Below are 16,619 nucleotides of genomic sequence, written 5' to 3' on the forward strand. Positions count from 1 at the left end.
AGGTGAGAGGTACTTTCTGATAAATGATGCATTTTCTCAATTTGGCCAGGATGAAAGAATTCATCTCATATAGCGCAGGCCAATTGTAATGATTATTTTTCCCACACCTACAGGCCCACTGGGACGGCTTGACCGGACGAATAAATTTCAACCGAACCAACGGCTTGAGGACAGATTTCGATCTGGATGTGATCAGCCTGAAGGAAGAAGGCTTGGATAAGGTAGCTGTGCTGTAAATTCCTCTGGTTTCCGTCTACATTTCACATGTCAGTAGTTATGTACCTGCTGCTCTAGATGGACAAACATCTGATCAAACACACATTTCCCCAATCACCCACTCAAAATACATACACACACAGAGAGAGAGAGAGAGAGAGAGAGAGAGAGAGAGAGAGAGAGAGAGAGAGAGAGAGAGAGGAGAGAGAGAGACTCTAAACAAACCGTGACCTCCCAGTTCTCTTCTGCATGTCTGCACATCTATGAATAATTTATCCCATTAATAATAAAGCCCTCAGTAGCCCTTTAGTCTCATGAATGCTGAATTAAACAGGTGATTTGCAATTACAAACGGCAGGCCTGGTGTTTTCTGAAGTACTTAGTTTTTCGATGGTTAAACATGCACGTCTCCACTTTGCCATCTTGTTTTGATCTGCTGGTACTCGGGAGGCTTCTCTGCAGTACTGAGAGAGTTTTTGAATATAGAGGAATGAGACAGTCATGATCATCAGATCTTCTGTTTAAACAGTTTACTCTAGCCTTTACATGACTTCTTATAGGTAAAATGATAGATTGTATAAGTGCAGGAGTACTGACCGGTTGGTTATATGGGCACATTGCCTGAACTCCAGACTCCCAAAACCAGCAATTAGATGATCACACACACACTCACAAAGGGGGCTGTGCTTTTATCGGTTTACATGTACTGGGGTACAATGTGTAATACAGATCCCATTATGGAGGAATATGGTCACTCATTTATTCATTTGCACAACCAAAACGGCTGGAACAATACGGATTTTGAAACAAACACAATCTCTTGCCTCTTTTGTGTGCCCCTAAATTTCCATTATTTTTAATTCTGATGATATGCAATGAATCTGAAATGTCACGTTTATAAATATATTGGTTTTGTCTTCTTCCACACAGGCTCACAGATCACTTCATTTCCCCATTTAGTGATCAATGTTTGGATGTTTCATATTTTTTAAATATGAAGTGTTAAATATCTTTTTGCAGATTGGCACATGGGATCCTGTGAGTGGTTTGAACATGACAGAAAACCAGAAGGGGAAAACAACCAATGTGACTGACTCGCTCTCCAACAGATCACTGGTGGTGTCCACAATACTGGTAAATAAATTAAACCTTTTATTAAGATATTGTTTTTACATTTGTATGCATAGTATTTCAATGATTGAACGTGAATTCATCAATAATAAATTAATAAATATGTTGTTTTAATGTTTCCAACATTTTACTTTAAAGCCGTGAAAAATGCATAACAAAACATTTCTGGTATCAGTTTGACTTTAAAGTCAGAATCCAGTCACTCTTTTGCAAATTCACAACACTATGGGGTGGTTTCCCAGTCAGGGATAAGCTTAAGCCATAACTAGGTCTTAGTTTAATTAGGACATATAACTAGTTTTAACAAACATGCCTTACTAAAAATATTACTTGTGTGCATTTTGAGGCAAAACAAAGGGCACTGATGTATTTTAAGATATGTCAGTGCAAGTTGTTTTCAGTTTGGACAGCGCTTACATTTATTTTAGTCTAGGACTACTGTAGTCTAATCCCTGTCTGTGAAACTGCCACTGTGAGCTATAAGGAGATGCCAACATGAGCAGATTGTGTAAAATGTACAAACCTCCACCTATAAATATAACCATGTATATAAAAAATACAACTGTACCTAAATCTATCTTTAGGAATCTTCAGATGTCACATCAAAATTCAAATATCTAGATGCTAAAAATACATCAGTATGGCACTGTGTTAGATCAACAATATATAAAAAGCAATAAAAAAAATCTGCAAGCAGTGATAATGGGCCCTCGCATGATGTCGCTATCGCTACATGGTGGCCCCAGAAAACGATGCACAGTAGGCATGTGCAATAAACGGGGAAACAGTGTGGACTCTTTTAAAGTCTGTTTTAAGTGACACACTTCCTGTTGCCAGTTGGTGGTGCTTTGCCTGTGACTTACAGTAACTACATTAATATGATCAGACCCCATAACCAAACACATTTCTCAGGTGTGATTAAAAATTTTCAATGTATGCAGTAGATATTAGACACTTCCTGTTTCCCTGATTTCATCGTTTATGTATTGCCTCGGCATAGTGACATCATTTGAGATCATCTTTAATGTCTTGACATCATTTTTACCAAGTTTGGTGGTTACTGCATAAATCCCTTAGCAGGAGTATTTAAAAGTTAATAGCCTGCCAATGTCCAAAATTCAGCATTACATTTAAAATGTCCAACTTCCTGTTGGGCGGAGCTATTGACTGTCATTTTGAAACTTCCTGTTGGGCGGAGCTATTGACTGTCATTTTGAAAGTTGTCTATCTTGATAAGAACAATATATGTACCAAGTTTCAGGACTGTAAGTAAAAGGAATTGGACATTTAAGACAAAAGGTAGTGCTAGACAACCCTCTGCCACTTCCGCATCTGGGGCCTTAATTATAAAACTGTGCACAGGATCCTTACTAAAAGTCTTCGTATGCACAAAGCAAAAAATGGCATACACCAAAAAATATGAAGACTTACAGTATAAAACAAAGCAATGTTCCCTTTATAAATCACAGATCACCTGCAAGTGTGCATACATGAATCATCCTCATATCCCACCTTGCAAGCCCAGTCTCCCATTACGTTTTTTTATAGATCACAAACTTTGTGTGGGAACTGGCGTACGCTTTATAAATGAGGCCCCTGAACTTTTGCCCATCCCTAACGGCCTACAACTATTATGTGTGTGCCAAATGTTATGTTATTCTAAGTATGCCAAGAGCCTTGAATATGCCTATGTATTTAAAGCTTGATGCGTTGCCATGGCAAAAGCTTTCAAGATATAAAAAATCTGTTCGCAATTTAGCATCTCTAATATCTTGACCAAGTTTGGAATATTTAAAGGTTCAAGTTTTGTACATGTGCGTACATGTATGCGTGGTCAGTGCATCAACTTAACTTTTTGGATATTATGGAGTGCTACAGAGCCCTCCTGCCATGCCCAGGTAGCAGTCTTTGCATGACCGAATGACTGACGAAAAGCCAAAATGGCTGACTTCTGTTGGGTGGAGCTAATAGTCAGTGTACAGTATATGTATCAACTTTTGGACATGTGCATGGCAGGCATTAATGTTCTTCCAGTTTGTTGGCTGTAATAAGGATGGGAAAATGTAATGCCCTGTGGCCTCCAGAGCATTTTTCCTGAAACCTTCGTATGTTTTTAGTTGTTTCGTGACGTTTTTAAAAGAATGAAGAAACACAGCTGGTGGTTTTTGTCTGCACTAATCGCCAGCGCTCATGGTTTTCATCCGCGCGCAGAGAGTTAAAAAAACGGTTATACTCAGATAACCCAGTCTCACCCCATTTCGTCAATATTTGACGACACTTGACCATTCGTCATATGTTGACGTGAAGGGTATACCTTTCGCGTCATTTTTTGACGAACTGGGGACTTCAATACTATTACGTCCGTTGCATTCTCTTTCCTATTTTATTACCATTTGCGCGTCGGTTTAGGGTTAGATTACGCAAAATTAAACAGTGTACGCGAAATTAAACAGTGTACGCGAAATTAAACAGTTGTCACCTGGCGTTGGGGTTAGAAACAGTTGTCACCTGGCGTTGGGGTTAGAGTTAGGTTTGGGTAGGGATGTCATTATGTAAATCTAACCCTAAACCGATGCGCAAATGGTAATAAAATAGGAAAGAGAATGCAACGGACGTAATAGTATTGAAGTCCCCAGTTCGTCAAAAAATGACGCGAAAGGTATACCCTTCACGTCAACATATGACGAATGGTCAAGTGTCGTCAAATATTGACGAAATGGGGTGAGACTGGGTTGACTCAGATGACTACATTTATACGTACACCACCAAAAATCAGTTTTAGTACTTTTTAGCAGTAAGATGTTAATAAGCAGGGGAAGTCGTAACCTAGTGGTTAGAGAGTCAGATTTGTAACCCGAGAGTTGGAGTCTCACGGCCAGCAGGTTGTGACCGTGGTGCCCTTGAGCAAGGCACCTTAACCTTAATTGGTCCCCGGGTGCTGGGATAGCTGCCCCCTGCTCCGGTGGTGTGTGTGTGTGTGTTCACGACTTGCAGTGCATATGTTCACTACTCAATGGAATGGGTTAAATGCAAACCTCATCACTCCTGTTTATATGCAGTTTTCATTTTCTGATTATTTAATAATAAGTATAATTGTTATTCACACATGCATAAAATAATGAACTCACATAGATGTGTTTCTGGATGAAGGCAAAAGACTGCTGACAGCGAGCCGTGTTGACAGAGTTCAGGGGAAAAAAACTAATATAAAGTTAACTACTAATGTGTGTGACTGAAAATACATGCACACTTTAATTAGTATGGTACAGATGCGATCAAAGCATTTACATGGCTGTGTATTGCGATTAACATCGGCATACGCTACATTTTAATACGATTATACTTGCTGCGATTATGAGCTTAATCGCTTTATTTTTAGCGAAGTATTGTGTTTACATGAGATAAAGTGTAATATTTACAAAATCTCATTACAATCGCATTATGAGGGTGCATGTAAACATAGTCATTGTCACTTTAATCAGCCGCCAAATCACATTGGAGGAGGGGCGGGACTAATACCACACCAACCAAATGTCACATCGTACACTGGAATTACCAAAAAGAAGTAGCGGTTCAAACCTTAGTTAAGAGTCACAGCTAGACAACGGGATGGAATAGCATTAGAAACATTCCCATGCACTGCAATGATATCAGGCCCTAAAAACATCAGATGCTGAAAAAATATATTCTTCAAATGATAAATCTTTGTTATTTCTCCCTTCACCTTCTTTTTTCAAACTTCTCTGATATTTGAAGCCAAAGGCAACTCAGTAGTGTCAGATCACACTGAATGACGGATCACTCAGAGTTTGTGCTTTGAGGCGGTTTCATCCATTCCGGTCTCTCACCACCAATCAGGATAGCAGCTTTGTTCTTGTCAACTTTTCAGATGTGACTACTGATGAAATATACAGAGAAAACCATGTTCTTGTAAGGGTATTTCTGCTACCTGTATAAAATTGTATAGGTAGCCATACAGTGAAACTATTGTTTATTCATAGCTCAGGATCCTTGCCTCATTTAACCATGTCTCTTTATTTTCCCCTAAAATTCCTCAATTGAGGGTGACATAATTGTTGACATACTGTTGTGTTATAAATTGTTATTTTAAAAACTGTTGTCTTGTAAGAACTTGATGAGCAATGTTCATGTTTGGTATTTTGGCAAATCTGAACACAGAGACACACAACAAAACAATATGTAGTGGAAAAACATATTCATGCAGTGTTTACAGCACTATCTTTAGACCTAATGGGATATTAACCCGAAAACGCCTTCTGTTATTAAACTACTGTCATGTTATTCCAACCCAGTGTGCAGGAGAATGTATGATGATCCTCAGTTTTACTGCTTAATGCCTAAAATGATGGACTTTTGCTGTCAAAGGGTGCACTGGTTTAAAATAAGAATAGAGTTGTGTTAGGATCACATGCACATCTATGAGAAGAGTCACAAACAGGGTTTCAAATTAACTTTTTCACTCACCAGCCAATTTTGCTACCAAATTTTGTAGTTACCGGCCATTCAGAACTTCTAGACAAAAATAACCAGATGAACACAACTTTTGTATAAATGTTTATTAAACATTCTATTATTATTTATTATAATCTGAATTGCATATTATTTATACAAAATTCTGTCATCCTGCCATCACCCCATTCCTTTTTTTACACTACAATGAACATCAAAAAAGTGTCAAATAAATTCCAAAATGTATATATTTATATACTATTATAATAGATTTTCTATTTAACCCTTTTACTGCCTGGGTTCCATATTCATATCTGTGAATGATCAGAAATGTATATTTCTCAGCAAATAGTATATTCTGAATACAGAAATTGATTATCTAAAAGCATTAGCATATTTGTTTTACTTTTACCATAAAGTGATAAAACAACAGTTTGGTAAAGCACGTTTTTAAAAATTATTAGAAACATACTAAAGTTTTTTTTTCTTGGCACCAAGTAACATAATTTTATAAAGTTATGGCTCTGACAGTGTAATAAGTAAAAAAATGGTAAATTTCTCCAAGAACAGTTCACATGGCAGGAGTGATTTCTTTGTCTCTGACATCCATCTAAGAAGAAATGTTGTGACAAGTGCTGTTGATTGACACTTTGACATCTAGTGGATTTTTTGGCATAGCATACCTCAATCATATAGTAGAGATAGCTCAATCAGCTTAGGTACTCCTCTCAATAAAATATTTTGACTAAAAATGTGCTCAACCATTTGGTAAAGAGGTATTCTTTTACTGGACTGGGCTCTTGTCTGTATGGAGGACCACAAAAGTCATGCAGAATGTAATAAAGAACGTCTCGGTTACGGATGTAACCGTCGTTCCCTGAAGGAGGGAACGGAGACGTCACGTCGTGACCGACGAATTGGGAACTCGCTTAGAGAGACCAATCTGCTTCGTATACTACTAAAACGCCAATGAACTTGGCATTGAGATATTTGCATAATGCTGGCGCCGCCCCGCCAGGTGCCTTTATAAGCAGCAGGTGCAAATAGGGAAATTAGCTTCTTTTTGCTGAGAAAGCCGGGAAAATGAGACCGGCCGATAAACAGCAGGTGGCAGCACCTGTGGCGACGGGACGTGACGTCTCCGTTCCCTCCTTCAGGGAACGAGGGTTACATCCGTAACCGAGACGTTCCCTTTCAGTCGGTCACTACGACGTCACGTCGTGACCGACGAATTGGGAATCCCTACCAAAACGCCACTAGGGGCTGACCTCTTCCAGTGTCTGCGTAAAGCCCTCCGGTTCCACTTAAGGAGGAGGAGATAGGTTTTAAGGCAGAAGGCCGGGCACTAGATGTTCCTTTAACCCCACAGAAGTGCCAGCGACTGGGAAGCGCCCTACCTGAGCGGGATAGGAACGCTGCGGAAGCCACCGCCCGTCTTAAGGGCTAATGGTGGGCGAAGTCAACCGTAGTTGAGGAATAAAGACAGCCGTGACTGTGTAAGCAAAGCAGTGCTCTGCTAAGGGAAACGTGGGCTGGTAGGATTAACCCCACGGAAAATACTCACAAAGGAACCCGGTGGGACACAATGTGGAGCCCGAGCCAGACACGTAGGTTCGCGAGGATACAGCTAGTGAAAGGCTGACAGCCAATGCTCCGCAACAAAGGCTGCCAAGGCAGCGGAGGAAGAACAATTCAAACCATTACGCATTTTTGTTCTGAAGGCCTTCCATACTGACACAGTTATGAAGCATCAGTTGGAGGCTGCAAGCCGACGTGCGAGACTGCTCTCCGTGCTCCCCCTGATGAGGAAAGAACACGAGAGGATACAGGCTCGATACGAACACTGTAAAATCTAGTGAACGTATTAGGTGTCGCCCAACCAGCAGCTCTACAGATGTCTGTTAGCGAGGAACCACGAGCTAAAGCCCAAGATGAGGCAACACTCCGTGTGGAGTGCGCTCTCAAATTAAAGGGGCAAGGAATACCCTGAAGATTATAAGCCAGGGCGATAGTATCAACTATCCAATGAGACATCCTCTGCTTAGTGACAGCTTTCCCTTTCTGCTGGCCACCATAACAAACAAAGAGCTGGTCTGAGGTCCTGAGGCTTTGCGTGCGATCCACGTAGAGTCGCAGTGCGCGTACGGGGCACAACAAAGCCATGGTTGGGTCTGCGTCCTCCGGGGGCAGCGCTTGCAAGCTCACCACCTTATCTCTGAAGGGAGTGGTGGGAACTTTGGGCACGTAGCCTGGTCTGGGTCTCAGTGAGACAGCAGGACCAAACTAAAAGCACGAATCGTCAACAGAGAATGCATGTAAATCCCCTACTCTCTTCATGGAGGCCAATGCTATCAGGGTCAGAGTTTTCATTGATAAAAACATCAGACTCGTAGACTGCAAAGGCTCAAAAGGGAGACCTGAAGGCTTCAGCACCATGGACAGGTCTCAGGAGGAAAGAGGGAGGGCGCGAGGGGTTTAGCCTGCGAGCGCCTCTTAAAATGAAATAATTAAATCATGCCGGCCAACTGATCTGCCGTTTATAAGAGAGTGATGAGCAGAAATAGCGGCGATATCAACTTTAATGGCGGAGGGACAGCCTACCATCTAACCTATGTTAAAGATATAAAAGCACAATGTTAATGGGCATTCTCTGGGGTCCTCGCGTTGCGAAGAGCACCGGGTGACGAAAAAGGTTTCTTTAAACGCGTAAGCCCGTCTTGTGGACGGTGCTCGAACCGCGTCGATGGTGTTAGATACCGCTTGCGATAAATCACCTAAACCTTGCGCGCGCTCAACGACCATACATGGAAATCCCACAGGTCGGGGCGCGGGTGCCATAATGTGCCCCTTCCTAAAGAAAGAAAGTCTTTCCTCAGGGGAAATCGTCAGGGAGGGGCTGTCGCGAGGAGCATTAACTCTGAAAACCAATCCAGTACGGGGCGACTAATAAAAGGCTCTCCTCGTCCTGCCTGACTTTGCACAGTGTCTGCGCAATAAAGCTCACTGGAAGGAATGCGTATTTACGCACCCCCCGCGGCCAGCTGTGTGCCAACGCATCCACGCCGAGGCTGCCCTCGGTTAGTGAATAAAATAGGCGACAGTGGGTATCGTCCGGCGACGCAAACAGATCTATCTACGCACAACCGAACTTCTTCCAAATTAGCTGGACCGTCTGGAGGTGGAGTCGCCATTCGCCGGGGGCGCAGCTCGGGAAGCGCGTCTGCCGCTGTATTAAGCGAACCCGGGATGTAAATGGCACGAAGGGACCTCAGATGCTTCTGACTCCAAAGGAGGAGATGACGAGCGAGATGCGACAGGTGACGAGAGCGCAAAACCGCCTTAACGGTAAATAACGCAACAGTCGCAATGTTATTGGTGTCGGCTAATACATCCTTCCCTCGCATCTCCATAGCGGAGCGTACAAGTCCCAGATATACAGCGCACCGCTCGCGGCAGTTGGGGTGCTACGCACACCCCTGAGACTGCAAGCCCGTCATACGTGGCTGATCATCCCGTGCTGAGGGCATTGCAATATACAGAATGCCAGGAGACCCCTCAGGGGCATATCTTCTATCGGAAATGCCGGGTCTACCACGGGGAAAAATTTAAATGACACGCAGGTGCAATGTTTACACGGTGTATGTCGGTGTGCCACGCTCTCCTCGAGACTCGATCGTAAGCCAAAGCTGAAGCGGTCTCATATGAAGCAGCTCGGGCGGCGTCACAACCGCAGCATGCTGTCATATGTCCAGGAGCTTCTGAAATTGTTTCAGAGGGACCGCGTACTTCCCTCGAATTAAACCGAGGCAAGTCAGAACTGACTGGTTGCGCGCTCTTGTTAAACACGTCAATTAGTCGACCGAGTCTTATTTCCATACTGAGAAAAAGGATCCTCTGCACGGGGCAAAGTTGCTCTTTCCCAGTGGACCTGAAGACTTAAACGAGCGAGATGCCAAAGCATTAACTCTCTGTGTTCGCGCACGTCTGCCAAGAACGGGCTATTATAAGTCGACGTAGAAAAAAGCAGAATGCGAACAACGCTCTCTCTCTGACATTTTAATGCCGTGACTAGCACATGGAGACACGGAGAGAGAGAGACAGCTCGAATGGTGTACTTCGTATTAATATGCCCACCCCACGACGCAGAGCGAAAAACGGTCTAAAGCGAGGGGAGATGGACACATAAAGTACACGTCTACAGGTCTAAGGCTGCAAACCGATCTGAATATTGAAATACGAGCCTCGGCGTTATCATCCAAAAAGAACACCTTCGTAGAGCCGGTGCGTAAATCAAATCGATCGTAACCCGCCGCGTATTTTGGGTACTATGAGATAAAGGCTGGAAAAACCCTATCATCATCATCTCGGTAAGAGGGACCGGCTCGAACATCCTTCGCCAACAGGATATCGACTTTTGCACGCAGTACATGTGCATCGGACGCTTTCACTACAGTGAAACGAAAGCCCGAATTTTGGGGTGTGCCGGATTCGTAACCGAGGCGGATCGTGCGTAAAACCCAACGAAACGGGCTGGGAACTGAAGCCAAGCACCCAGGCACCGTACGAGGAGAAATAACGACACTACCGAAGTACCCGCGGTGGGGCAGCGAAGCGAGACAGGTGGGACTGCCGGTGCGTCTGCTGTGACAGCATAAACATCTACAGTATGTGTGTGTGACACTGACCTGAGCCCGCTGAGGGTGACGGTCGTCTGGTCTCCTCTGCGGAGAGCGCAGACTCCGATAAGGGTGCTGGTGGTCCGGTCTCCTCAGCGGAGAGCTCGGACTCCTCAGGTCACCCGCTGGCGATAGAGGAGAGGTAGGGTGAGCTGGTGTGTGCCCGCTCACGGCTCTCTCGATCCTCTGGAGACCTGGAGAGGGAAGAGGAATGCACTCTATGTGTGGTTAGTGGGTACCGGCTAAACAGCCGGTGGAACATATGCAAACCAAGGATTTTCCACCCGACCCTCTATCGGGGAAGGGAGCTCCATCTCCTGAAGAGTGATCCTCTGCCAATCCGGGTCGCCCTTCACTGGCCACTTAAACTCCCGATTTTCACGGGAAGCGGCTAAGCGGGCGGGGCGAGCTGCTGACGACCGGTTCCCCTGCGCTGCCGAGATGGGGTCCGAGGAGGGGAACGGAGGTGGTCGCCGCAGGACGCCGACGGCGAGAGGCAGACTGAGGAGCCGGCGTGGTGGACCAAGGGCAGCTCTGTTCCGCCGGGGCATGACCTAGGAGATCGCCTCAGTCTGTGCAGCGGAGCTGTACGACTCCCCTGGCTCGCCGAAGAGGCCGGTCTGTGAGACAGGAGCATTCAAGTTGTTCTCGTCTGCGTCCGTCATGTCAGCCAGACACAGCCAAAGGTGGCGATCTTGAACCACTGAGGTGGACATCGCACGACTGAAGGTCGCGGCCTCCCTGGTAAATCCTTTGTGAGCCTGCAGCAACGTTATTACGTGCAGGGCTGAAGCCGCCTCTCCGGCATGCCTGATGGGCAGCGTCCGTAACCGGACGACTGTCTACAAACACGGGAGGGAAGGGTTGGGTGGTCCCTCCAGGAACGCATCCCGCTCCACTGAAGGGGTCCCCGCCCTTAGCGGCTCCGTTGGTGAGGGAGGTGAGGGGTGAAAGCTGAACGGCCGGACGGCCGCAAATCACGTCAGCTCTTCGTGCCGTCGGGGAAGAAAGGCACAGGAGGAGAGGACCGAGAGGCCCGAGCAGCTCCGAAGTACCAATCATGTGGGCGGGACGGTTCGGGCGGAGAGGGGTTAACCTTTCCAACTCTACCGTCTCCGTCGCTCGCGGGCACGGCCGCCATCTCCGGAACGACTCTGCCTCGGAGGAAAAATGGACACCCCTCTGATGCTGCAGAAGTGACGGGACCAGAAGGAGGTCCAATGGATTCGGCAGACATCGTAGAACACGACTCTGCAGTCTCCACCGGAGCCTCAACCGGCTGAGGATGAGAAGGCCGGTAGGTGGAGGACGCATCCTCCGTCCTACTCAGCGTAGTGACGCGAAGGGCGCCCTGCGAGCGCTTGACAGCCGCACCATGGCGGCGTCAGCACTGCAAAGGCGCGGACAGCGTTCCCGTAGAAACGACAGTCGTCTCCGCAATCCAAGAGGGTTATGCTCTCACAGAGAGAACAGAAACTCTCCACGAACGCAGCCCCGGAGTGCTCGATGCCTGAGCACGAAGACAGCGCTCGTGACCGTCACTGGAACCCTTATACTTCTCGCATCCAAGATCGCACGGGCGAAAAGCTATCCTGAAAAGGACGCTGATCCCCGCATATACGAGAGAGTGGCTGCCTTTAACAAGGCACAAAGCTCTCTCGTATCACTCTTTTAGGGAAATTCACTCAGATGCTCAGCTGATGATGCGCACAGGAAGGCAACGCACACACTAAACTCAAAACAATAAACAGATGTAGAGCCGTGGAATAAGCGAAGCGTCCGCTGTGATACTGCTAGTTCAACCAACTTCAGCAATCAAATCCCAACAGAGTAAAGTAGCTTCTCAGTAGCAGATAAAGCCGGCTTTCGAAGCGAAAAAGCTAATTTCCCTATTTGCACCTGCTGCTTATAAAGGCACCTGGCGGGGCGGCGCCAGCATTATGCAAATATCTCAATGCCAAGTTCATTGGCGTTTTAGTAGTATACGAAGCAGATTGGTCTCTCTAAGCAAGTTCCCAATTCGTCGGTCACGACGTGACGTCGTAGTGACCGACTGAAAGGGAACTTCAATATTTAATAACTACCTGGACAATAAAAATAGCAATTAATAGATTTGTTTAAAAATTCATTAATTAATCTATAAATAAATAGACAAAGTTACAAAAACAATCATTATGTAACATTTTATTAGGCAATAAAAAGATTATAAAATAACATAGAAATGAAATATTAATCCATTTATAAATAGTTCAAATTAATATAACAATTTATAAAAACAACATAAAATACTCAATAAGTTCATCATTTTAAATTGCATTTATAAATTCTTAATTAAATAATGGAATTTCAAAATGTATTTCAAAAAGCGATTTAAAAAGAGAAATAAATAACTGGATTTATAAATTGAATTACAAATACAGGTTTAAATTAGGCATTTAAATGGGCATTTCCGTTTAACTTTTCCGTTAATTTGAGCTTTTCCGTGACTCTTTGGGTCCTCATCCGAGATATATAAATCTGTGCATGACGTACAATCGGAGCCAATCAGCGAGCTTGTTACATCCACCTGGCCATAGCTAATTTGCTTTTCTCATTTGACCATTTGCAAGGACCCAAAGAGTCACGGAAAAGCTAAATAGAGAGGCTAAAACGAAAAGCAAATCAAATAGCGAAAAGAATAAGGAAAACCATCGGGAAAATGAAAACAGAAAAGTTAAACAGAAATGCCCTTTTAAACGCCTAATTTAAAACTGTATTTGTAGTTCAATTTATAAATCCAGTTATTTATTTCTCTTTTTAAATCGCTTTTTGAAATACATTTTGAAATTCCATTATTTAATTAAGAATTTATAAATGCAATTTAAAATGATGAACTTATTGAGTATTTTATGTTGTTTTTATAAATTGTTATATTAATTTGAACTATTTATTAATGGATTAATATTTCATTTCTACGTTATTTTTATAATCTCACTTTTTATTGCCTAATAAAATGTTACATAATGATTTTTTTGTAACTTTGTCTATTTATTTATAGATTAATTAATGAATTTTTAAACAAATCTATTAATTGCTATTTTTATTGTCCAGTTAGTTGTAATTAAATAATTAATAATAATTAAATATTGAAGTTCTTTATTACATTTTGCATGACTCTTGTGGTCCTCCATAGTCTGTACTACATGAATCAGAATAAAAAAATTAAGAATAATTAAAGAAATTAACGATTGAACATTATATATAAAATGTATAAATATTAGTTAATTTCAGACCCTAATCTAAAAGACTTAGAACTTGGAAAGTGGTAGTTTAATTCATTTACATAGTAGGTAAATAAGCCTCAGTTAACAGCAAAGTTAGCTGACACAAATTACAAAATGAGATCCCATGAGATAATTGGATGACTTCTCTAGACTAGCAAGCATATTAAAGTAGTTCATAAAATCCAAAGGGTGTGGCATTTTCTCTGATAAATGCAGAAAGTCATGAGGGGGGATATTTTAGATATACTGTACATGATGACATCAGAACTTCAAGCTCCTACCTCCCACAGTATATTTCTGTTAGTAAATAATCAAAAATGAAATTAAATGCGGTATGAGTGTTTTATTCACTCTAAGTGGCCAATCAGAATACATTAATGTTTCAAATGCCAGTTGCCTGAGTCGAGCTGCAGGATCAAAGGTGTCACGAATAAAAGTGAAGATGCAGAGTAAGTGCGAGGGGGCACGTCAGTCCTCACATGAAAGTTTAATGCCCTCAGGTTTGCCTCTGAAGTCATCGTTGTGCCGCTACAGAAAGGCAATCATTAATAATAGACTGTGAGCAAATGCTGCAGGTTTGTTTCAGATTAATGAAATAAGCGATCTGTTCTAGAAAGCTAAACTCTCATTACACTGTTTGCCAGGCAATGTGTTGATATTCCTCAAGTACTGACTTGAAACGTTTTTTTCTAATTTTTACCTCTCACTAAACTTCTCATATTAACATACAGAAGAGATTCATACTATGTACAGTTAGATGAGCTTTTTAATAAATGTAAGACTACAGTGCTAGAGATTCTTCATGCTTTAAAACAGCTTGACTGTAACTTTACACCCGTGCCTCATTTATATGCGGAACCATGAATATGCGAATTAGTCACCGCCTCCACTCAATCGCACAGCTCGGACCATGAATATCATACCTGCAAATTCTCAAGAGGTAAAAGAGGTGTCAGGCTTATGAATGTAAACACTATATGTGGGTCTGGGGGCTTCCCTCCCCGGAAGAATGTTTTGCTATTTTAACATGTAAATGAAACATTATGATGTACTCTGACACATCTCTTCCCACCTTTTGAGAAAAAATTTACTAAAACCATCCTTCCCCTCATATAACAGCTAATGATAGCTATAACCTATAAGCAAACGTATTCAGGTGCATTTTGAACTGACATTTTAAAAGCTTAAATGTTAAATTACTTGCTAACAAGCTCTATCAATATGTTTGATGGAATTACATAAGGTGAAAATGGATCACTACAAACTAAGCACATTTAGCAAGTAAGGGTGTCACAAATCGAAATCGATCGAAATTAAGTCACAACCTCGAACTTCGAATTAAAAAATGGGATCGTAGATGCTGCCACGCCCCCATGTCACGTCCGGTCGGCTTGTCAAGCGGGGGAAAATAAACCTCTCAGAGGTTCCTGTACAAACGGTCCAGCGGAACGCGATTTATATTTTAAGCACGAGGGATGTATTGCTACAACTCCTTGTAATGCATATCATAAACAGGATTACTACCTAGTGATCTGCCTTTGGACAGAGCGCAGGTCTCTCTGCACGTGCGTGAGAGTGAGAGAGGCGCCAAGATGCAGCGGTATTTTAAACAAAAGGGATAGTTTGCCTCAGCTCGCAGGAAACGCATAAAACTGAACAAATACGTAAGGATTATACTTCAGTTTATGTTTAGACTTCGGACAGATACGATAGCGCGTGCACGTGGGACAGAGAGAAGCGCAGCTGCTTATGACGCACCGGTTTTATTTCAGATGCATGCTAGGAGGAGTACAAGATGCACACATTAAGTCCATGTAAGAAGGAATCCTCTCTCTACCAGCTCTCTCGAGTAAGTAAAGCCAACAACCCCCCATGCGAGGAAAAGCACGCAATGTGCATGTTAATGTGAAACTATAATAATAATAATTATAATAATAATGAAGGCATATACTTTTTTGTCTTTCAAAAAAAAAGAAAAAATCGAGAATCGAATCGAATTGTGACATTAGAATCGAAAATGTAATCGAATCGAGGATTTGGAGAATCGTGACACCCCTATTAGCAAGTGAACGTTACTGTGATGCTCAAACTTGTTGTGCCACTTAAAGTTGTTTTGACCCACAGAAATGACGATGATGCTGTTATCTTAATTCTTATTGGCCTAAGACATGCACGTTACCAAAGATGTTTTAGCGGAAAAGACAGCTCGAGATACGCCTACGTCCCATCTCACTCCGGGCTACCCATTTCCTATTCTTGTATTCTTGCTATGCAAAAACAATATTTTCACACATTGCCCTGATGTTATTTCTAATGTTGTTACCTTTATTTTTGATTGTGTATTTTCCCTGGGTACATTTTGTAATCTAAATAATTTTGTTTTTTTATTTTCCAGTCATGTGATAAATATTGTTGAATTCATGAGGCAGTTGGTCAGGGTCTTTTCTGTTTTAAAAGACACAAGTTAAACTGTTTCATATATTGTCGTAAAGTTAACAATTTAATTTGTAATTAGAAGGTGGGCGAATTAAAGTGGTTTAGCCTTGAGGGGCTTTATCTTCTCCATCTGCTAAATAGAGTATTGCTTTAATTTTTTTTTATTGTTTTTTTTTTTTTGGAGTTCAGATGTCATATGTTTCTGAGGAGGTTTTACTATGAAACAGAGCAGTCTTAGGCAGGCAGATGATATCTGAAATGAAGCGATGATGTTGTCGTGTAAATCCTTTATGAGTCACTCCTGTAGCCACTGTCATTTCTTATTGATTTAAATTGATATTGTTACAGCTCATCTTGTATTATATACAGTACTAGTCTTTTTTAGGTTATTTAATAGTGTTTTTTGTTTTTTTTGCAGTGTCACATT

The 16,619-nt window shown here is 42.5% G+C and overlaps 1 protein-coding gene across 1 annotated transcript in view; it reads left to right on the plus strand.

The window, feature by feature from the left end:
* Positions 1-16,619, plus strand: part of grik2 (glutamate receptor, ionotropic, kainate 2) — a 257,567-nt gene that overhangs the window by 147,175 nt on the left and 93,773 nt on the right. The window contains exons 8-9 of the mRNA XM_065246360.2: positions 114-221; positions 1,237-1,350. Of these exons, the coding sequence (XP_065102432.1) occupies positions 114-221; positions 1,237-1,350 (222 nt within the window). The remainder of the gene's footprint in view (positions 1-113; positions 222-1,236; positions 1,351-16,619) is intronic.

Source organism: Paramisgurnus dabryanus, chromosome 13, assembly GCF_030506205.2.
Source record: "Paramisgurnus dabryanus chromosome 13, PD_genome_1.1, whole genome shotgun sequence".
Classification (NCBI taxonomy): domain Eukaryota; kingdom Metazoa; phylum Chordata; class Actinopteri; order Cypriniformes; family Cobitidae; genus Paramisgurnus; species Paramisgurnus dabryanus.